The sequence below is a fragment of the Oryzias latipes genome, chromosome 7, assembly GCF_053564925.1.
Source record: "Oryzias latipes strain Hd-rR chromosome 7, Olatipes_Hd-rR_3.1".
Taxonomy (NCBI): Eukaryota; Metazoa; Chordata; class Actinopteri; order Beloniformes; family Adrianichthyidae; genus Oryzias; species Oryzias latipes.
Window position 1 is genome coordinate 13,892,337 of NC_136243.1, and position 23,264 is coordinate 13,915,600.

Below are 23,264 nucleotides of genomic sequence, written 5' to 3' on the forward strand. Positions count from 1 at the left end.
CTACTTTTTTTTTTGTTATGGGTGGCTAATTCCTTACATCTCTCAAGCTAAATAAGTTTAAATATTCACCACAGCTATTGTTGGTGAATCAACCACAATAATGATGAGATAGATGGAACTATATTGTGAATTTAATATGAAATGGGAAAATGCGGTTAAAAAACCTAAACATTTAGTTCTCGTTTATTGATTCTCTGTATCAATGCGCAGTGAAAATAAAAAAGAAAGTAGGTCTTACATGTAATAAACATATGACGGTATATCATTTATAACAATTTGACACAGTCGACTTTACTTTATTACAGTTGTATCACGCATTTCCTCTATAAGCCTTTTAAAAGTCTTAAGGGTAAACTTATCTAACGAGAACTCAAATAATAGCGTTAAAGCTCACTAAGCTAGTTTGGCAGTGTTCTTTTCAAGGTCTGTAAAAATGTATTCTATATATATATATATCAATTATTAACTTGAGCTTCACTTTTTCATAACTCGTTAAAAGCGTCACGGGGATGGATGCGGTGCGAAAAAGTTGCAGCTGCATGATGGGTGTTCTCCTTCGCAGTGAGGCAGGCAGGCAGGCGGTGAGTAACGGCCGTGTGGTTTAGCGAGGAGGGTTCGGTCTCAGAGCAGCCGAGGCGGGCGGTGCTTGCGCTTGACAGGAGGGAACCTCTCAGTCACTCTTTGCCCTCCGCCAAGCTCGTCTCGCCGCGTCTCCCGACCTGCCGATTCCATGTGAACTTAACGGCTATTTTTGCCCTTCCATTAAAAAAATAAAATAAAACCAGAAAAGAGAACACCACGGCTCTCCATCTGTTTACAGCGGTGCGACGGGACGACCTCGACCAACAGAGTCGACAACAACAAGGTAAATGACTTATAAACAAAACCCATAAAAAGAAAAATGTACCTCTGGAATCGGCTTGATTGAAGTTTTTCTGCAAGTCTGAACGTGTTTTTGTTTTGTGTTGCTTTTTAGGCAGCAGATCAGCCTTTTAGCTTTGCGACTCGGGGTAGAGCAGCATGCACGGATCACCAACCAAAACTCACCGATTTTGAATGCACCACAACATGCCTCACTAAATGACTACAAAAACACAAAATCTCAGTTCCCTTTGTGCAGATTCAATTGTTAATATTTACCCTTGAGGAACTCTTCTGGTGAGCTGTAATTATGGCGACTGAAAAGGAATCGTAGTGGTGGGAGTTCTTTAATAAAGTTTACAAGCTAAAAATGTCACAAGAAAACAAACAAACCCCAACAATTAGTCGTAGCCTTCCTGATAAGAGATGGTATCGGGGTGACCTCTGTCAGAGATTAGACTGTTGCAGGGTTCCTACTATAAAAGCAGCCAAAACAGCTCAGCTGTTTGTTTTTTTCTCCCGAAATCCCGCACCGTGTGAAGTGGATGGTGGGCGTTGGTGGGCACTGTCATTTCTGTGAGGTCATTGTTTACTCAAAGAACCCTCATTCAATGTCTTTTTACGGCAAATGATGAGTCTATGAAAAAAAAAAAAAACAAAAAAAAAACACACTGGCAGCACAAAACATACAGGAAAAGCTAGAATTCTTATCTTATGCTTGCTGGCCCCCACAGAGAAAGACACCACTTTTTTTTAAATTTCCTTTTGACATTTGCACCTTTTTTATGAGCTAAAAAGCTGAGTAGACAAATATGTATTTAATAAATAAACCTTAGTTTTTCTTGCACATTCCAACTCTAAATCAAATATTCTGATCATAAGTTAAAATATGCATGGTGTGATTCATTTCTTTCTGTTTGATATATTTTATTTTGGTCGTACCAAACATCACACGGCAACTTTTCAGAGTAATTCTAATGTTAATAGACAGTGTAGTTTCGTTTTCTGTATGAGAAATGAGTAAACCACCCTCAGATATGTGGGAACCTCTACACAACAGAAAAGCTGTTGATCTGAATCTTTTTTTTTTGAAAGCGTGCTCCCTCATGTCTGGTCAGGTTTACATTTTTTCTTTTTTCTTTTTCAGTCTGAACACAAGTTGCTTTTTTTTTTTTGCAAGACTGCCTCCGCAAGAAAACTATTACATAAGACACATTTAAGTCTGAACTATGAGTGATAGGCAGTTTTCACTTTGAACAAGCAAAGCTTCGCCTACATTTTCCAATAAATCTGTGATTCATCCTGTGGTGATTTCTTTTTTCCATTTTTCTTTTTTATCTTCTTCCACTTTTTGTTTTTTTTTTAGCATGATTTACAAACCAATATAACTATACAGATCCTCCAAAGTGCAGTTTATAGTGCGCATACCATCCAATTCCTCTAATGTTATCATGCAGTTGCAGACAAGGGAAAGCCTTGTTTCGACAGAGCATCTTTTACCGTCACTTTGCGTTTTAGCTTGTTACACAACTAACACGTTCACCAGAAATAGGCTTTTTATCTAAAAAAAAAAACAATTTGTCAACATTTGACATCATTAAGTAAATCAAATCAGTCAAATCAATTTCATTTTGCATAACTGCAACTGGAAATGGACGTCAAGCGGTGGGATCCTGAAGTAAAAGTGGAGTTTTTTTTCTTTGAAAGTCCTCCGATGGTGGTTTGTAGCGTGTGGTTTGGCCTGAAAACTGCCCCCTGAAGCAAACAGTCCATTTATAGAAAGGGACTATTCCCCTGTTCTTGCAGTGACTCACAGCAGCATCTACATGTTGAATGCAGTTGGGATGGGGGCTCTGAGGGAGGTGGCATGGGAGCCTGAGAGGAGGGGCAACCGAACGGGGAAGACTGGTGGCTAATGATTAGACTCCTGCCTGAGATCTTCCTACCTATTAGTCACTACTGGTGGCGGTGCTCAAACAGCAGCTGATGGAGGGGAAACTCTTTCCATGGCAACCAGGCACGTCGGTCCTCCCCCCTCTGTTCATGTGATGTGGCCTCAATACTCTTCTCTGAGAATCGTTGTAGTTTCAGGAGGAAAACAAGTGTGTGCAGACTACACTTTCAGAGAGCCAAAGTATTTTCCAACCACAAAGTGACGAAGTCAGTAACGCACACGCTGCAAGGGTTGCAAAACAGACGATTTTCTTGACATGAGGCGTGGGCGGCGTTGCACAAACATTAACCTCTCATGGAAAAAAGGTCGTCCCCGAATATTTTCTTGAAATGGCAAGAAGTTCACAAGTTCTGTCAGTGCTGGTGGAGCCACTCCTTCGATTGTGCGTTCAGAGGGTGGAAGGCAGGTTCCTGCCTCTACATGTTCTCTTCCTCATGTTGGTACAGCTGTGGATAGGGGCTGCAGGAAAACTTGCAATGTGCGATATTAGAGATCAATATTACCAAGACTTGTGATACAAGAACAAAAAGCAAAACAAAAAGCAACTAATGCATCAGACCCATTTCACTGCGATAGTTTTGTTCAAATAAAAGTCAAAACATTTAATTAAACTTCAAATAGCCCACATCTACATGGGAGACATCTAACAGAAAAGGGCTCCATTCCATTGGTCAACATCGTGAAGCGGTCCATCTGATTGGTCAAATTCGTAAAGGCCTCGATTTGATTCGTTAAAGACCCCCTTCAATGAAAATCGGATTTTTGGTGTTTTTAGCATCTTCTTGTAGCATTTCTATTATGATGGAGGACATATATTTAATACATTTGGCTTGAAATTACTTTTCTGAGTTTTTCTTTATTCAAATTGTTGTGAATCAGGAGCAGACAAAAAAAAGCTGTTAAAAAAGGCCTGTAGATGTAGGTGCTAATTTACTCCCTGCTCCACTCCATTCTGATGCCTTCACTTGCCAAGGACTACATCCACAAAGGTCTTTTTTACACCGTCTTTTGCGATGTTGCACAGGCTTACACTGTGCTGCCATGCTGAGCATCTGCTCACCACTTTCACTACAAGATTTCTCTACTAGTTTCAGATCCAGGACTCAGATCCTTTTTCAGCTACTTGATGCAACATTTTGTTTACAGAATAAATGTACTTTAAGTTAGTTAAAAAGTCATAAATGAAATGAAATTGGGATTTTTTTTATATATATATATAAAACTTTAATGTACTCATACTACCACATTTCTTTTCCACATCAACATTCTTTCTTTTCTAGTAAATTCACTCCAGCAGTGAGATTTATCCACACATTCGGTGATCCATCTTTTTGAGCTTCAGGCCATCTCCAAACCTCCTAAAATATTCATGTTTCCTCAGGAAGCTCATTTAGTTGATGACATTGTTTTTCAGAAGTCCATCCCGTGTTTCTGAGTGCAGACAATTACTATGACTATTATTATACTATTAGTTTCCACCTCCCTGTAAATCCATGGAATGCTCCTTTCCTGTTCTCATGTTGTGACCGGCCCTGATTCCATCTCGCCGTCGTGCATGCAAATGATTATCCAATCAGGAAGTGAGGAATCGGATTATGGGGACAGGTTGAAGATTGTGCTGAAGCAGACAATAATGATGATGCTGGCGCTCAGATGATGGGGAGATGAAGCAGGACTGATGCTGCTTTTGACATCACACGTCTTTGGAGACTATAAAACCAAGGAAAGTTACTAAAATAGGCAGTGCACAAAAATGCTATATTTAGTCTGTTTAAAAGGGAGTGTTTGACGTTGGAGTCTGGTTTATTTTCCAGAATAAACAGTTTGAGGCCGTAATCTGGAGATCAGTGGCAGCTGGCCTTCCATGATTCCTTCATGTGTCACTTTGCTGTCAATGCGCAGCGTGACCCACCTGATTGGCCGCATAAACAAAAAATGCTAGGCAACGCCGCTGACCTTTTGAGGGAATTAAGCCAGGACAGTGTGATCCTTTCAGAGTCCGGGGAGAAGAAATAGATCCAAGTCACATGCAGGGGGTTGGATGTTATATTGCAGATTACTTTGTTTATTTTCAGTGCATTCTTTGGCCTCTTGAGTGCTTTTCTGCTTAGTGTGGGCAGCCATCACCGATATATATATATATATATATATATATGTGCTCCGCTTGAATGTGTGAGAAAATCTGGGGACAGGAGTGTTAACAACACCTTTCCAGTCCGGGCTCTTTCATCAGCAAGCACTGAGAAAATCCTTCATGCAAGCTTTCATTTGATGCTCTTGTCATGTAACGATGCGTTAAACGTATATATGCTGCAGGGGTTCATTTCCTTAAAGGATCAGTCCAAAGTTTTATAAATAAATGAAGAAAAGTCTTATAGAGATTTATTTTCTTAGCTAGTGGTTGCTCTTTTTATAAGCACGTCTCCCACCATCTATCATCAAATTCACGACTTTGTCAGATGAATTCAAGGAAAGGCACGCAGAAGCACTGCATGTTCTTTTAATGAGTACATTTTTTCTACTTTCTGAGCTAATTTTAACGCAGGTTTCTGTTACAGCATTTCCACAGATGTTCAACATTTTTCATCATTTTTCCCAGACTTTTCACAACCCGGTTGGGTTTATAGAGTTCTGTATTCCTTTTTCAAAAGTGTTTTAAAAGAAGTATAACTCCACATTCCTTCTTTTTGTTTTTAAATCCTTGGTATGACATTTTGTGTAGCTGTTTTCTTCACTTCCATACATCTTTGACTTTCGAGATATGTCTTCAAACTTGCAGTGTTTCCAAATACACATTTTTAATACGGATAAAATTATGATGATTCTGTCTTTTTGCAAGTGTTCTTTATGAACTCACTTTGTCATATTTTAACCATGTGTGCATGTGAAAATGGAAATTGTGTGTTTTTATTATTGGAAATGTAGTTTAAAAGAACATTTAATACACTTAACTTTGATTCTGTTAATATAACACAATCGAAAAGGAATAGAAAAACACTGTGAAGCAAGACAGGAAGTGATGATCACACTACATTTCGAAATTGATGTGAGGGAAAAAAATGGTCAGAAGTTAGACAAAAAAAAAAAGAAATATGCAAATGATGTCAGCTTCATAGGAACATCAAATTTGCTTACGGTAACTAATAGGAGTCATGCCAAAGCAGGGACGCCTGCAGCAAAAACAGCATGGAAATACTGCAATTAATGACTCAAACATTTGACTCCTGCAGTCGCTCAACAAGCGACAGGTCAGCCTTTGAAACAGTTTTATCAAAGAATCAAAACGTTATTTTACATTGTTTTAACTTTAGAAACCTATAAACTGATTATGATCCTTATAGTGTGCCATCATTAGATGAAGAAAAGTGTAAAAACAAAAACAGAATCTGTAAGAACCAGATAACTAAAGGGACATTTATTAGCTTTTAGAACCACCTTTAACAGCAATGAAGATTGTCTTCGTGCTAACAGTGTTACATTAGGAATTTTCCCACAATACCATTGCTTCAGGTCACTGTGGTTTACAGTCTTTTATTTTCTAAAGAGCTGTTGTTTGCAGTACTTCACCCGGGCGAGGTTGTGGACTTTGACTGGACCATTGAAACACACAGATTTCTTTGTTTTGGGTCACTAAGCCTGTGTGAGATTTTTTGCTTTGTTAAGAGAGTCGCACAGTTTCAGTCGCTCGCTTTAAGGCCTGTTAATCAGATAGTCGCAGTTATCTGGCTTACCGGGGTATTGGTGTTTGAGCCAGTGTCTCTGCAACAAACGGCACATATCCTTACCACTCTGCCATCGTGCTTGCTTATGGAAAGTGTTTGTAAAGTGTTTGGTTTTTAGCAAATATGGCGTTCTAGATTACGGGCAGTTGTCACCACTTTGGCCTCACATGGTCAAAGAGCAGCTTTTGTGGTTTGTTGAGAAGCAGCTCTGCAAAGCTAACATGCAGCTTAAAAAAAAATCGCAATAAATTACAAAGCTTGAGCAGACTATTTCTAATTTCACTTTTCTTTTTAGCAAATTTATGCATAAAGTTTAGAGAAACTTAGATTTGACTTTTCATTTGCCTTTCTGAGCATTTCTACAGTGGCTCTGAAGAGCAAATCACACCAACAGATCACTCGTCGCAAAAATATAATAAAGATCACATCGACAATTAAAAAAACAAAACAAATAATATAAAAATGTGACATTTTAGAAATCAAAAGAAAATTCCAGAAACCAAAACACAATTGCAGTTAAAAAATGAAATACAACAAGAAACCGGAAAAGGAAGGTACTATGGGATGTCACTGATTGGATGATGATGTCTGCACAGTTTTATGATTATGGAGCAGATCAGTATGGCTTCATGTCAAATAACCTTAGGCTGAAATGATGGACAAACGTCAACATCCAATCAGTGACGTCCCATAGTACTTTCCTTTTCCGGTTTCTTTTTTTGTTTCATTTTTTAAACATTTCATTTTGATTTCTGGAAATTACTCTTGTTTTCTGAAATGTTTAAATTTTTGTCATTGTTTTTTGATTTGTGGAATTTTATTTTGATTTCTATTACATAATGTTTTATGCTTTGTTTTGCTTTTTGAATTGTTTTTGTGGTCTTTAACCCTTGTGCTATCTTAGATGACCCCACCCTTACATTGACGTGTTCTCCCTACCAAGACAAAGGTGGAGAAAGGTGGAAAGATTTCATGTAATCCATGGACACCAGGAAAGATCACAAATCATTGAAGAAAGTGTCTTGTGGGGTCTAGATGACTCAACTCTCAATGTTAAAGGGCCTAGGATAGCACAAGGGTTACTTCGTTTTTGCCTTGATTTGCATTGGTTGGTGTAATTTGGACTTGAGGGCTACCGTACATTTCATCTGTTAGTGAACTTTGTACTTTGTGGTAATGCTTTTCATGTTAGGTGGCGTAATTGTATCTAGTAATGGACCACTAGTTTAGGCTTGCTTTTGTCATAAGTCTTCCTTTGGACAGACTGAGATGCACTCAGCCACAAGTCTAGGCTATTTTGATTGAGAGAGGAATACATTATTCAGTCAGGGAAGGATTCATCCTAATACTTGTTATCGCAGAGCTGATGGGAAAAAAAATGCGTTTACTGCGTCAGATGACTGCCCCGAAATGATTGTTAGTCCATTAAATATTTGATCATTTCTGCAAGAATCAATCAGTGCATTTGTAATTGGACTAGTTTATTGACACACATCAGCAGCTGCAGCAGCAGCGCAATTGAACAAATTCAGATAGTATCTTTCACTTTCCAAAGAATGTGTTTTTACTTTCCTCAATGACTAATAAGCTCTGTATTTATCTGGCCGTGTTGCTGTCTTGACACAATCTGCTCCCATTATGCCTTAGCGACACTTTAGCAGCCGTTGAAAGCATTCATAACAAGCCGGTCCTGCAGGTCATTTTCTTATTGCTCTTAGGAGTTCACTCTTCATGTTAGATTCAAATATCTTCCCTTGCAGCCTCTGATGACATTTAAGTGTCTTCCTTTTTTCAGAAGGGGAGGCCCCCCGACAGCCTGACAGGCCAGCTTGGTTATTTTAACATTTGGCTGTCACTCATGTTTTGCAGTTTAAATCTGCTCTCTTTTGCACAAACCAACGTCTTCCTATTACTGCAATGTTATTATTGGGCGGAAATGGGCTAATGGAAACATTGAAAACATAATTTGGGTGCAGCAAATCCCAAGAGGTGAAGTATCATGAGGTTTAGACAAACCTAGTTCCAACAAGCATAGTGGAAGCGTGCATATGCCTGCAAAAATGCATCATATTAAAAAAAAAAAAAAGGAATAGGACTCATTGAAAAAAAATCAAAGAGATCCTCTCACGCACACTTGTTTTATATATAACTTTCTGCTTAACGCAAACTTTAAATGTGGATTTTTTTTTTCCTGTCTACAAATGTGGATTTTTGCAGAGCAAGATGGAAGATGCTATCTCTTGCTCACAGCAGAGTAGCCTGCTTCTTTTATGTTTTACAAAGAGGCAGGCTACTCTGCACCCACCTCCTCTTTTCACTCCGTCTACATCAACTGCTCCTCTCGTCTGTGCGTACACACAGGCAGGCGGTTAGTGCAGAAGCAAGCACCATGTCCACCCCCACAAACCCAGAGGTGAAGGAACTGAACCCTGTCGACTTTATCCAGCTGCAACAGTACATTGAATGTGAGTACAGACAGGCGGGCAGGCAGCTTCTGCAGCACTTAACATCCCTCCCCACACTCACACTTCCACCCACTCACACTCATTTACAGTCGCTCATGGTTTTTCATATCCAAGCAGCAGCAGTCTATCACGTTTGTTATTTATCTATTTATTTTGGGATCATTTTCATGCCGGATAAGCACGCACAGGTTTTGCTGTGCTCTAAATAAAGAGATCACTGCATGTTGTAGTAAAATGCACCACAAAGGTCGCACAAACAGAGACTGAAAACAATCTCTGAAGGATAAAAATGTTGCTAAGTACTCCTGTTCCACGAGGACACGTGTTCCCCTGTTTGACCCGTGTGTTCTCTGCCTCCAGACTGCAGCTTGAAGGTGAAAGACGTGCTGAGGGAATTTGATGCAGACGGCAGCCTTGCCCAGCACAGACACGGAGAGGTGAGGGAACGGCGTGTCCTGCTACGGCCCACTCCTGGAAAACTGACTCACACACAAGGCGATCAACTTAGCAAAAAATAGCTGTGAATCAAGAAAGTGATTCATGTGCTTTGTGGAGTAATTAACTGCTCAGTCAGGTTCCAGCTTATTGATCACTCTGAGTAAGCTGTGGCGCATAAGCAGGGATAGAAACATGTGGTGCGATCTTAGATTTGCCCACACAGTAATACAAATGAATGCTTAAACAGAATCTTTGTCCCACATATGCAGAAATAGGATTTAAAAGAGATAAAACTATATATCAGTGTCCAACAATTAAAACAATTATTGCAGGAAATAAGTCAAATTTCAAATAATCCTTTGGCACAATAATCTTTGTTAACTCCTTGACTCCTGAATTTATTTCCAGCTATGAAAAAAGAAATCACTTATGGTTTTGGATTCATGTATTGCTAAATTAAGTCAAGTTTAGAGCAGAAGTGGTTTGATGCATATTTGCACCATTGGGCGTCAGCAAAAAGGTCTATGGAAATGACAAAGTAAAACTATTTAAGATATACCGTACTTAAAGCATTTTTTACATTTCCTTTTTTTGTCTGTCATAACCAAAGATGCTTTCATGTGTCTAAATATTACTGTAGCATTTCTGCAAGGTATTAGCCAGGGAAATGGACTAATATCAACATGAAATGGGTTTGTGGTTCACTATTATCGAGGGAGTGCTTCTTGTTAGCCCTGCAGCATGTCATCTTCTGAGATTCAGTCGATCCAAACAGATGGGCTGGAATTTGGCTTATTTATTTATTTACTAATGTCAGAAAAATCCTGCAGCTATTTCAAGTCCCACTCTGATCATCGTTTGATTTACGGTATTTTAAAAGCCTTCCCAGTGGAGTTTTTATTAGGATGGTGCTGTTTTTTTGCCAGAGTATAAAACCTGTTCTTTTTTTTCTAGGACGTAGTTTCTGCAGAGCAGATTTCGCCTCTGAAACGTGGGCGGGATTGTTGATGTGGAGAAAAGCCTGCCCCACTCTCCCGCTAGGTGCAACAAAAATGTCAAGCAACATAGGAGTTATCCAACTGTATAGTTATTAGGTTAGATGAGGAAAACGAAGACAGACATGGATCTAGCTTGTGATCTGCTAAATGTAACTCCTATGTCGCAGCTACAAGCTTTTTCAGAAGGCATTTTTTCATCTGCTCCTTATTCACAACAATTTCAAAAAAGAAAAACTCAAAAACGCAAATTTAAGCTTAATTTTCTTTATACATGTCCTCCATCAAGAGAAAATGCCACAAGAACATGTTAAAATCACTAACAACACAATTTTTATCAGAGTGGGTCTATAAAAGGCTTCAGAGACATACCTACTTACATACATATATGTATGTATATAAACCACTTGTGAAAAGGGGTAAAAACTCCGCTGTTGCTTCACATGTGGTTGCAATAAAATAATTGTCAGTCTTCCCCTATTTCCAGCGAAGGTTTATGTGAAAAGAAAAGCAGAAGTTTTGAGGACTGTCACAGCGAGGCTGCTCAGAGGTTTTATTTCACTTGTTTGTAAATTCGAAGTAAACAAAAAGCATCAACCCATCCGTTTTTTCACCCCACAGTGCATCAATGAAGAAGGATTTCGACTGTTCCTGAAGACCTATTTAGAAGGGGAAGACTTGCCTGCAGATCTTTGCCAGCGGCTCTTCCGCTCCTTCCAGAATTCCGAATCCACTCAGGAACAAACAAACAGTGAGATTCTGAAACCTCTGCCACGTTTTCTCATAAATCACTTCCTTAATTTTACAGCAGGCCCTTATCAGCTTAGTCTCAATTCATCACGGCATGCCCATTTAGCATCAGATATGGTAACCGGATAATTCACAGCCTTCTCTGTTTCCTCAATCATTCTGTGTAGAGGAGGTCTTTCTCAAGGATGTTTCCTGTTACTTCTCCCTGCTGGAAGACGGCCAGCCCAGAGACAAGCTTGAATGTGAGGGTTCATTTTCATTCAGTCCACAGCTAAAGGCCATTCTAGCTTTTTTAACTTTCATTATCTTTCTCTGGTTAGTTGCTTTCAGGCTGTATGACAGGGATGGGAATGGAGTTCTTGACAGCTCCGTAAGTCCTTTAGAAATGCCGAGCAGTAGAGTGTAAAATTATAATTTCCTCACATGAGCCTGAACAGGAAAATGACTGTTTTTTGTTTTTGTTTTTTAAGGAAGTAGACCGGATTATTGCACAGATGATGCATGCTGCGGAGTATCTGGACTGGGATGTGTCAGAGCTGAAGCCTGTAAGAGTCAAAGTGCAGTGAAATGTGACCACCTCACCTGCACATGAAAGCCATCACAACCTGCACTTTCAGCTGCAGTCAATGCATCTGCACACAGAGGAAAAACAAAACCACCCCCACACGTTTTTTTTGGTTCATCAGTGTTCATAAGTAGCAGAAAGGTGTGCACTGAGTGGATGAAAACCATCAAATCTGATTTCATCAGGTTCTGAAGGACATGATGACAGCGATTGATGCTGACAGCAGCGGCACCGTGTCTCTGGAGGAGTGGGTCGAGGGAGGCATGAACAATGTTCCTTTGCTCGTCTTGCTCGGTCTGAAGGTAGCTTGAAAGATTTTTTTTTCTTTCTCATTAAGTTCCAAGCTCAAGCATATTTCATTTTTTACATTAGGTGTTTCACCGGTAAGTAATTGCTGCTGTGGGGCCCCGGCCTTGAAAGCTGGTTGGCTGTCCCGTTCCTCCTCCTCTTCCTCATCGTCCTCGCTGACTCTAATGGCTTTTATGCCGACTCAGTGTTACAGGGTGTGGTAATATAACCCCCCCGCCCCACTCCATAAATGCTCTGCACCATCACGATGGTTTAGTGTTTTTCCACTCCCCCTGCACGGCCCAAGTGCTTGCACTAAATAACTTCTTAGTGCTAATGCACTTTATTGAAATAAAGACAGACACAGTTATATATGTGGTGTACAGAAAGGCTCTGAAACTTAGGGGGCAGATTTCATTTGTGTTGTGAACATTGATCAGTCAGTGTTTTGCACAGAAACTAAGAAGCCACTTAAAGCGGGCGTGCAGAATGATGGTGGCGATCCAAAACCACAGACTTCACTCTGTCTCTCGGTTCGGCCTTTCTAACAAAGCCAGGGACTTCCCCCTCAGGCTTTCTCTACCCGCCAACGGACAAAATTCAATGCCCGGGGTGAAGCTGGAGTCTGCACAGTTGGCTCTGCTGCTCACTGTGCATCATTTTGCAAGCGATAAAACTCACACATCCTGCTATTTCTGTGTGTAATCTGCATAAAAGCACCAGCCGCTCGGTAAACAGACTGAAAGCATAATCTTAGCCGATAAAGATTATAGTCAGAGCTGATTTGAATATCCATATTGCCCTCTGCTATGACATGTAGAGTCACTAATAGACTGCATGAAGGGCAGTCTGAGTGGGATGGGTTAGTCATTAGACGGTGCAAAAAAAACAAACAAAAAAAACAACGTATAGTCTTTTAATCTTCTTTTGTTTTTTGTATAAAATGCAGATTTATTTGTGCATTAAAAATCATGTTCTCTATTAACAATCAGATGACCCAGAAGGATGGGCAGCATCTCTGGAGGATGAAACGCTTCAACAAGCGTGTTAACTGCAACAAGTGCAGGAGCCCGCTGGGTTTGAGGAAGCAGGGTCTGTGCTGCACTTGTGAGTACCTGAGCCTGCCACAGGAGGGCGACACTTACCTCAAAACTCAGTGCTAAAACAGAAAAATTGCACTTTTTTGGTTTAGGTGAAACAACTTTTTTTAAATTTAGGTTGGTAATGTTCCTTAACTGCAAAACAATAATGAAAGGGGAGTTTTTTATCCTGTTGTGCAGGTTGCAAATACACAGTCCATGGACGCTGCGCCAACTGTGACCCCGCTCCCTGCACCAGGACGTATGTAAAGTCAAAGAAAGAAGCAGGGGTATTCAAGGCATCTACATAAAACAGTCTATAATTGACTTGACCTTTATGTTTTTTAAACACTTATACATGCAAACGTTTTTCCACTTCACAGGTTGCAGCGCATGACTGGGTGAGTGGGAACTGTGACTCTAAGAAGTGTGATAGGTGCCAAAAGAAGATCAAGAGCTTCCAAGGCAAACACTGTGTGTGGTGTCACACCATGGTGAGGAGACATCAGCATAAGTGCTTCATTTTTTATTTTTTATTTTTTTAAATGTCCGTATTTTATTACCTCTAAATTAAAAGCCGCTCCTGTATGGTCTATGTCTGTTTTTAAGCCCTGCATTATTAAATACCATAATACCGGCTCCGTCTGGCCGGTGGAGAGACTTTGATTTGTGAGTTTATGTAAGGCCTCTTCTTTTTGTGCTGAGCAGCGACATGACGAATGTGCAGAGCTGGAGCCAACAGAGTGCACCTGTGGGCTTTTAAAAGACCATATCCTGCCTCCATGGGCCATTTATCCTGTTGTAAAGGTACAGAATTACTGGAAGACATATCTCAGAAAAATATATAATGCCAAAAGCTGTTCACACCCACACATAACATAAAAGAGTGTAATAATAGTGCTGGACATGTTGGGTTTGTGTGTGTGTGTGTTCAAAAGCCAGAAGAACCTGCCGCTGTATTGGTTTTCTGCAGTTTTGTTTACTCTGTGCCATTTTTTTGACCACAAAGGAGAGACCAAACAACATGAAGAATGGATCTTCAGGGTCGGCTGATGACAGCGAGCTCAACATCACACCTGATGGACAAGTTCTTCAGGTAATCAGCATGGCAGCACCGAGGGATGCCAGGAAGAATATATGCGGAATACGTGCCAGGTTTATGTACATTAAGTATAGTTTTGAACATACAGTTATAAAATATAAAGTAAATTAGAGCGTTTAACCCCTCCCCCCCGACACCTGAATTTATTTCTGCCTAATTTTGGAGCCGATGTAGTTTGATGCATGTTTGGATCAAGGGGCTTCAAGGGGTTGGAAAAAGGGATTAAGTCAAAAAGTTAAATAAAAACAAATATTCCAGGTATTGGTTTTCAGCTGAAGAACTTACACGCTAAAGAAAAATCTGTTTAATAATAGAGACAATAAAAATGAAAATAATAATTATAAAAATAAACTAACTTATTGAAAAACATAGAACTAAGGAAATATGGTTAAAATGTGTAATCAGTCAGCAGCTGTTCAACGTTTATACAGTAAATCACAGTACAACATGCAGTACAGTGCAGTTTTCCATCCTTTTTTGTTATTTACAGCACGCTGTGCCCTGATTGGTTTTGGACATTGTCAATCACTCTTCTCTGGGCTGTTACATGAGTTGCATAAATCTTCAATTGATCAATCAGATCTTTGTTTTTATGTCACAATACTGGACTTATTTTTCTAAGCAGGTTTGAACTTGGACATTTTAAACAAAAAGAAAAGTGTGAAAATATTCATGTCTGAGAAAAATGTATAGTCTACTGATATTACTATTAGATTTTAGCCATCGCTGGTTATTTTTTAGAACGTAACTCCCGCGATAAATTAGTAAACACTGTACAGGAAAACACTTTTATTCACAAATACTGTGGAGTCTGTGTGTTATTTTACTGTAGTGGGTGTGAAATTGCAGCTATTTTATCCGTGTTGTACTGTAAGACACCAGAACCAAACCCATGAGATATGTCAGCTTGGAGAACATGTGTGTGTGTATTAACATGATTTATGCATGAACAGATCCTTCCCGTGCCAAACACCCATCCTCTCCTAGTGTTCGTCAACCCTAAGAGTGGTGGCAAGCAGGGAGAAAGGTGAATCTAAAGGAGAAGACAGGCTGCATAAAAAAAGGAGTTTTGCACATTGTTGAACTATATTTATGTATTTCAGAGTCCTGAATAAATTCCAGTACTTACTAAATCCACGGCAGGTATACAACCTTTCAAATGGAGGCCCTGGACCTGGGTAATGAAGTCTCTTTTTGGCAGAATGATGAATGTATTCCTTGTAATTTTGTTCTATTTAAATTGATCCCAACTGTCTTTATTTCAGGCTGAGTTTCTTTAAAGATCTACAAGAATACAGGATCCTGGTGTGTGGTGGAGATGGGACTGTTGGCTGGATACTAGACGCAATAGGTGAGCTTGCAAGGCCTGGCAAATGTGGAATTTATGGTGGAGCTGCCCTCATTCCCTTCCCTTTTCTTGCATTCAGACAAGGCCAAGCTGCTTGTGCGGCCACCTGTCGCTGTGCTTCCTCTGGGAACAGGAAACGACCTGGCGCGATGTCTGCGCTGGGGCGGAGGTGACATTCCCAGTTTTTGCCAAAAACGGTTTCACTTTACAAAGTTTGCCCTGACTTCTCAAAATGCATTGTCCAACATTTGTGTAAAAGAGGGAAATAAGTCATTTGCGTGGCCGTCACACCTATGTTTTTTGCAGGATACGACGGCGAAGATCTGAGTCGCATCCTGAAGGAGATCGAGGGAAGTTCCCTGGTGCCGATGGACCGCTGGAGCGTGCAGGTCATCACCGATGAGAATCAGGAGAAGGGGGACCCAGTACCATATGAAATCATCAACAACTACTTCTCCATCGGAGTGGTGAGCTTCTCAGCAATGTGTCGCTCTAGAGGAAATGTGTTTCCAGTTGAGGTGCCGTGCTGCAGCATGTTTGCTCATTTTGCCTTGCTTTGACAGGACGCCTCCATCGCTCACCGGTTTCACACGATGAGGGAGAAGCATCCACAGAAGTTCAACAGCAGGTGCGCTTGATGGGGGGAGCATAATGCACATTTTTACTTCAGCAGTAACAGGAAACAAAGACATGCATCAACCACAAATAAATGCAAAACTGGAAGTAGGAAGCACGTTTTCACTTCTGCAACTAATTTCATGTTGTTCCTCCCTTTGCTGTCACTGCTGCTTTTGGTGCTGTTGGCAGCACTATTTTGGTGTTTAGACACATAAAAGTACCATCTGTCTGTATTTTTAAAGATTTATTATCATGCGGTTCAAGCTGCAAATGAGGATCTGAATAGCAAAGTTATAATAAGATCATATCACAGTTTCTATCCAGAAACTAGATCTTGTTGCTCCTGCTAAAAGGCCAACCCTGATCATCTTTTATCTATTGCAAAAGGTTCCCAGTGGTCTTTTGATCATCATTATGCTGTTTTCAGCCCAAATAAAAAAACTGTCATTTTCTAGAACATAGTTGTGGGTGGGACCGTTGGTGTGGAGCAAGCCAGCCCCCCCTGGTTTACACTCTCTCCCACTAACTTACAGCTCCTCACAACTCCCACTAAACGAAATTGTGATATTGAAGCTATCCAGCCGTACAGTTTTGAACTAGATACCAGCTCGGATGAGAAAAACAAAGACGTACATAGATCCGTTTGTCTGGAAGTGGATGCATCAGAATGGAGCGGAGCAGGGAGTTTGTGGCCCGCCCGGCGTATTTTCTGTAACAAATATGCTCTTTTTCAAATTCTTGTTTTTACAATATATCCTCAACCATCAGAAAAATGCCACAAGAACATATTTAAAACGCCAAAAAAGGGTATTTTAGGGGTATTGTTCCTGTTAGGACACAGATAGGATATGTAGACCAATCCAATCCACAACATATTTGAATATATTACTGAATGACCCGCTTTAAGATGCACAAAAGCCACACATTCTTTCTTAACAAACTTTTGCAAATGTTTTTCCTTGAAAAATCTACATTCTCTGTCGATTTAACTCTTATTTTCAACTTTTGTAACTCTTCAACTGTTTACGTCATTTCAGCAGATTGGTGTCAGCTGATTCACATTGATGGCATAAACAGTCAAGTAGTTTCAGTAGGTCAAAGAGCGTGTGATATTTAGGTGAAATCTGCAGTGCTAAAGAGTCAAACTAATAGAAATATGTCTAAAGCTTTTTATTTTTCATTTTTTTTACAGAACGAGGCAGATTAATTAGTCAAAAAAAGAGATTTAACGTAAACCGACCCCCACTGTTAAAGCCAGATGGATAACACTATAAGAGAAGTTTTGTGTTGGAGAAAAACCTGCAAACTTTCCTCCACTTATTTTAAGGATCTAAACAAAGGAAACGAGCACTGAGGGTTTTTCTTAAAAGCTATGATTTGACTGAGAAGTACACAAACTTCTGGCTGATTTTGGTCAATAAATTTAAAGTCTAAGAATCTGTTTATTTCAAAGTTCATCTTGCTCACAGCCACTAGGTCTTTTTTTGGTTGCGAATGTTTTGATTCCTGTCACTGAGCCAGTTCAGGCCGTCGGAGAGGAAAGGATGCCTCCTCCTTTAGGGCTTTGTCTGTGCAATACATAACTGTGAGCAGGCGGTGCTGTTATTATGAAACAGTTTTGCTGTCAAGTAGTCTGCACAAGCTGTCAGCGTTCCTGTTTTTTCTCCTGCTGGGAAGTGGATGGAGTGAGTCAACAGGTGGACGCTCCAAACATTCCAGTGACGTCTTTTCTGCATGACTCCCTCAGAGGGAAAAACACGTTTTGTGGAAACTGAAAAGACACTTTTCTTATGATGGCAGAATGAAGAACAAGCTGTGGTATTTTGAGTTTGCCACTTCGGAAACCATCTCAGCTTCCTGCAAAAAACTGAATGAAAGCTTAACGATTGAGGTGAGAGCAGAGCTCCAATCCACCTATTGTGTTTTTGTTTTTTTTAAAAGCAGGCAGATCACCTTCATGTTAGAAACTAAAGCGTTGATATTCCCTCTTGTTTTCAGTGCTGTGGCACTCCTCTCGATCTCAGCAGTGTCTCTCTAGAAGGAATTGCTGTTCTTAACATTCCCAGCATGCACGGCGGCTCCAATCTGTGGGGTGAGACCAAGAAAGGAGACGCTAAAGGACTGACAAGTCAGGAGGAACCTGAGGTTATCATTGACCCGGACATCCTGAAAGTGACGTCCCAAGGTATTTCACCTCCACTGGATGATGATGCTAAATCTGGATGAAAAGTGAAATGGCCTGTTGGCTCTGCAGAGCCCATTAGTTAATTGTTCTTCACTAAATCTAAATCCAGATTTCCTGCTGCAGCTATTATCAGTTAAAAAGGCGATGAACCAACACCAGAACACATTCTGACTCAGTCAAGGCTTATTTACACTGGTCCGTCGGGGGTGCAAAAAATTAGAACAATAAATCAGAAAGTTAACATTCCCTCTGTGAGGTCTTTGTCTGACGTCTGATCCTCCACAACACAAGCTTTAGGTCCATTTCCAGTCCGTTGACGCCCCAATTTTGCAGCAAAATAAAACTTCTGTTCTTTCAAAATAGAACATTGTAAAATTGGATTCTATTTAAAGTGATTTGCTCACGCAAAAACGCAAGTTAACACCACGGATAACACTGTCTGTCCTTTATGTCATAGACAGCAAAAGTTTAGTCTTGGAAATACAAAAACATGACATCATTTATGACTCCATAACCTGCATTTTACTTGGACTCAGTGAGGAAGACGAGGACATGAGTTACCTGATTGCTTAGGTTTTGATCGTTCGTGGCACGGGGGTGGCAGGATAAACCACTGCTCCGGAAACCAGGGGGGAGAGACTGGAGACAATGTAAACTAACTGACAGCCGTGAGACGGACTCCCCACGCAACACAAGGGAGACGCACCACAGACAGAGCAGTGTAAAACTGTCCAACTCAAAGCAAGCAGAGGAGGAATTGTCTTCTTTTTCAACAAAAATTTGCCAACATTTATCATTTGAAAGGCTAACAAATTTACAGCAATAATAGACTGAACATCTACATGCTTCATTGCCATAATACAATGATGCTCAATGAGCTTCATGAAATATAGGAGGAATCTAGTATATTAGTACAACAGTTATTCAGATAATCAGAATCACTAAAAACATTCAATTATTCATCCTCTGTTGGAACCATTTTTTCCACGGTGCTTCTTCTGCATTGCTGCCAGTAGCAAATACTGATAAACACACCTCTAGTGGTTAATGTTATTCTTTTTTTTTTAAACTCACAAAGAAGTCGCGCTTGAGTATAAGTCTCACCCCCGAAAAAAGTATGCCAAAAATTCAATGTATTTTATAAAAAATATGATAATTTGAATTAGTGACAAACCTCGACTTTCATCTTTTAGGCACTGCAAGCTAAACACTAAAACTTAGGACAAGCACCTCAGAGCAACTTGACGAAACACTTAGAAATCTCTAAAATCTTTCATTCTAAAAATCCTCCTATTTATATAGACTTTATTATTTGTGAAAGGTAAAGGCATTTTGACGTTGACCTGACCTTTTCTTTTGTTACTGAAGACTAAAAAATCTCCATTTGCTTTTATTGTGCTGCAAGGGAATTGTTAAAAATTTTTGTTGAATGTAAAAAAAAAAAGCTGTTGAAGTGGCTCTGCACTTGAACTGCCACTCTCCAAATGAATGTTAATTTGGTAAATGTTGCCTGTTTATCTCATGGATGTGTCAACATGCATGCAGACAAAGGTTAATTGAGAGGATCATTACATAAAGAAGAGGATTAGGAGGATCATTAAGCATCTATTCAATTTAAATCAATGCAACCAGAGGAGGAATTGTCTTTTGTTTTTTTTACAATGAAAATCTGCCAGTATTTATCAATTCTCCCCACTAGAGGGCAGCAGATACAACAGAAATGCAATGACTTTCTCTGTTAGGAGAAAATATTTTTCGATTTTTTTGACTGTAAGGTTGAAAAGTTAAACTATTTTGTATTTTCTGTTGTTAGCTCTCAAAAAAGGCTTAAAAAAGTTCCTTAACCTGTTAACCTTTTTACCATTAAATTTGGCTCAGATGTTTTGGGTATCCTCCTGATATCTTTAAAATGTGGGATCACACCTTTCAACGTCAACCTTGCTTGTACAACTGTATTTGTTTGTTCAAGTCCAGTGAAAACTGCAACTTACATCAACTGAAAAAACTATATAGCCACTTCTATGGGTTCGGACTCTTTTTTCAGTGTGAAGGTCGTATCAAAACTCAAGGTTTTACATTTAGACTTTTGTTTGAGATGTTGCTTCAGTTTATCTGCATCATTTTTCTTTGCCCATTATGCTTGTTTTATGAAGTCTTGCAGTGTCTTTTACAGTGGTGCTGCTGTCTACATAACCACTGCATCTTAGTTTTAGATCACTGGACGTATGTTTTCCTTCTGCAAAAACTAAAAACTGAATTTTCAAAGTTTGTTTTTTAAAGCAGTAACTTTCTTTCATTTTTTATTTTAAGACTCTAAAAAGCTGCCTTTTTTTCCTTGGTTTTATTGGAACAAATAATATTTTTTTTGGCATTAATTATACTCCAAAACAATTTAAGCCTTTCAAAGTAAAATTTTCCTGATATTTGCTTTAGACTTTCCTATGATGTCAATGTGGCTCTTGTAATTAAAGGTCTGCAGGGAAAAAGAAAAAGTTCTACAAGCTTATAGTTGAACTCTGGAAAAGTAAAAAAAAAAAAAAAAGAATTCTGTAGCAAATTTCTGTTGCTACTTGACTTGGTCCAAAAAAGACAAACCGTCCAGATGGAAGAGTTTAAAGCAGCTGATCAAATGTTAGTAATGACGTGTGCAGGAAGTTAGTAGATTAATTCCTCTTAAATTAGATTCCTATAGTTTGGAATTAATCAAATAATAAAAATTCAATTAATTCACTTAGAAAACACAAATGTTTATTAAATAAGGCAATTACTTGTTTTATTTCTTGTTATTTTTTAGTATGACTTCCTATTTGTATTTAGTAAAATGTTGTCAAATCTGTAGTTAAAAGTAGTTTATTAACAAACTGTTTTTTTAAGAAAACTATATGATTTTTTTTACTTTAAATCAAATTGGTTTTAGTCAAACAATATAATTTTTTGACAATAACTCCCTGCTTTTGTTCAGTCATTTTTAGAGCTGTTGTGAACACATTTACTAGTGCAACTCGGTTAAATGAAGCTGTTTTGTCATTTTTACGCTGACAGCCTGTATTGACTTTTAGCTGTTTTTTCAAACCAGTTTGTAGAAAAAAGATCAAATCAAGTGGTTTCCATCAACTAATGATCAGCAATATAGTAGCTTGTGTTGTTGATTAAATCTATGTTGTTTTCTAGACCTTAGCGACCGTCGATTAGAAGTTGTGGGCCTGAAAGGAGCCACGGAAATGGGACAAATATACACGGGTCTGAAGAGCGCCGAGCGACTCGCCAAAACGTCACAGATCACCATCAAGTAAGACTCTGCCGCACAGACACGTCCAGTCAGGATCCCGGTGGATTGTTAATGACCTCTACTCTGATATATTCTGTCGTTAGCAGATTGTTTTCACGATTAGAGCATTTGCATTTTACTTTTGATATTCTAATTATTTTTTTTTTACCTTCCCCTCCTCAGAACAAAGAAAGCATTACCCATGCAGATAGATGGAGAGCCATGGATGCAGCCTCCATGCACGGTAAGCACAACCACACACAGAGATTTATAAAAATATACTGTCCTTCTGTCATAAATGTCTGTGAAGATTCCCTGGCTCATGTTTTTTGCTTTTTCAGATTCACATCACTCACAAGAACCAAGCCTGCATGCTGATGGCTCCCCAGTCCAAATCATCCGGGTTTTTCAACTACAAATAAAAGCAACTGACTTGATGCATGCTCTTCTCACTTAAGGAGGACTGACATTGGTTTTAGAAACAAGAAATCTGAATGTCGTAGAGTTTAATAACACATAACCAAAGCATGCCGTTAATAGAAACTTAATATATTATGTTTGAATTTTTGGGGGGGGGGGGGGGGGGGGGGGGGGGCGGAGCTATTCTGACCAATTTTTACCAACATTTTGTTGTCTCTTGCTGTTTCAGACGCATCACAGTGAGTGTTGCGTTTCAGGTGAAGGTAATAAACAGAAATTGCTTCAGCTGCCTTTTTGTTATACGTTAGGAGGCACAAAGAGCTGTGTAACCTTTGCACTTTGAGTACAGACCATGTAGTATTGTTTGTTTGTTGTGGCTGTAAATATGCTCTGAAATACAAATTAAGGCCAAAAAAATAGTAAAAAGAAAGACTGCGTTTCAAACTTAGACTAAAATGATTGACGATATCATCCGTTTGATGCGGTTTGTAAGTCTTCTGGATGAAGAATGGCAGTGGTTACCCTGCTGTTTCTTTCTTCTGTGTGTTTGCATTTTCATTTTCATGGACCAGCGTGTGTGTTTGGCTGACGGCAAGAGATTACCGTGGAGCAGACAGTTGACACATGTGTACGCCTGACTAAATCCATGAGATAAATTAATAAATAATGGTTCAGATTTAGTGTTTGTAATTCTTTTTTTGTCTTATCATTTCAGATTCCCAAGGATGTAAATGTAATTAGTCTAAAAAAACTTACTTTGTAAAGGTTTAATAAATCAAATGAACCACATGTCTTATTTATTTCAAATGTTTTTTGCCTGAGGAGGTCTTTTCCAGTTTGATGTGATGTGACTATCTGGAAAAAATAAATCCATTTCTGCTCTTTTTCATTGGATTTTACGTTTAAATTTAACTTTTCTTTTTTACATAAAAGAGTTCTCACTCACAGTCTCTCTGACTAACAATCTGATGGGGAAAAAAAGTTAACTGCATGGAAAAAATTGCTGCCTTCACATGATGCCAAGTGGGAATGTTGGCCAACAATGGAGGCTTACATAAATGTTTGTATATTATGTAAAACTCAGGAAACTAAGGAAAGAAGCTGTAATTCAACAAAAATGAACATGTTTGAGATATAAATTAAAGGTCCTGTGTGATTACAATTTGGAAATACATGTAAATATTGTTTTCTTCCTAAAAGCTTATT

General features: G+C 39.2%; 1 protein-coding gene across 1 annotated transcript; it reads left to right on the forward strand.

Annotated features, from left to right (window-relative positions):
* The first annotated feature begins 542 nt into the window (after positions 1-542).
* On the forward strand, positions 543-22,952 carry dgkaa (diacylglycerol kinase, alpha a). Its single transcript, XM_004070884.5, has 24 exons — positions 543-865; positions 8,899-9,002; positions 9,363-9,439; positions 11,057-11,186; positions 11,353-11,427; positions 11,506-11,555; positions 11,656-11,730; positions 11,936-12,052; positions 13,031-13,145; positions 13,319-13,407; positions 13,501-13,611; positions 13,826-13,924; positions 14,127-14,213; positions 15,173-15,246; positions 15,323-15,397; positions 15,485-15,570; positions 15,647-15,736; positions 15,874-16,034; positions 16,131-16,195; positions 17,986-18,076; positions 18,184-18,370; positions 21,542-21,659; positions 21,822-21,882; positions 21,980-22,952. Exons 2-24 carry the CDS (start codon positions 8,927-8,929, stop codon positions 22,058-22,060), a joined length of 2,190 nt encoding a protein of 729 aa, XP_004070932.1. The 5' UTR covers positions 543-865; positions 8,899-8,926; the 3' UTR covers positions 22,061-22,952.
* The last annotated feature ends 312 nt before the right edge of the window (positions 22,953-23,264 follow it).

Excerpts from the sequence above, each read along its gene's own strand:
- dgkaa (XM_004070884.5), top strand. The coding sequence starts at position 8,927 with ATGTCCACCCCCACAAACCCAGAGGTGAAGGAACTGAACCCTGTCGAC. Across the intron at positions 9,003-9,362 it reads GCTGCAACAGTACATTGAAT|ACTGCAGCTTGAAGGTGAAA; the intron begins GTGAGTACAGAC and ends CTCTGCCTCCAG. Across the intron at positions 14,214-15,172 it reads CTGATGGACAAGTTCTTCAG|ATCCTTCCCGTGCCAAACAC; the intron begins GTAATCAGCATG and ends ATGCATGAACAG.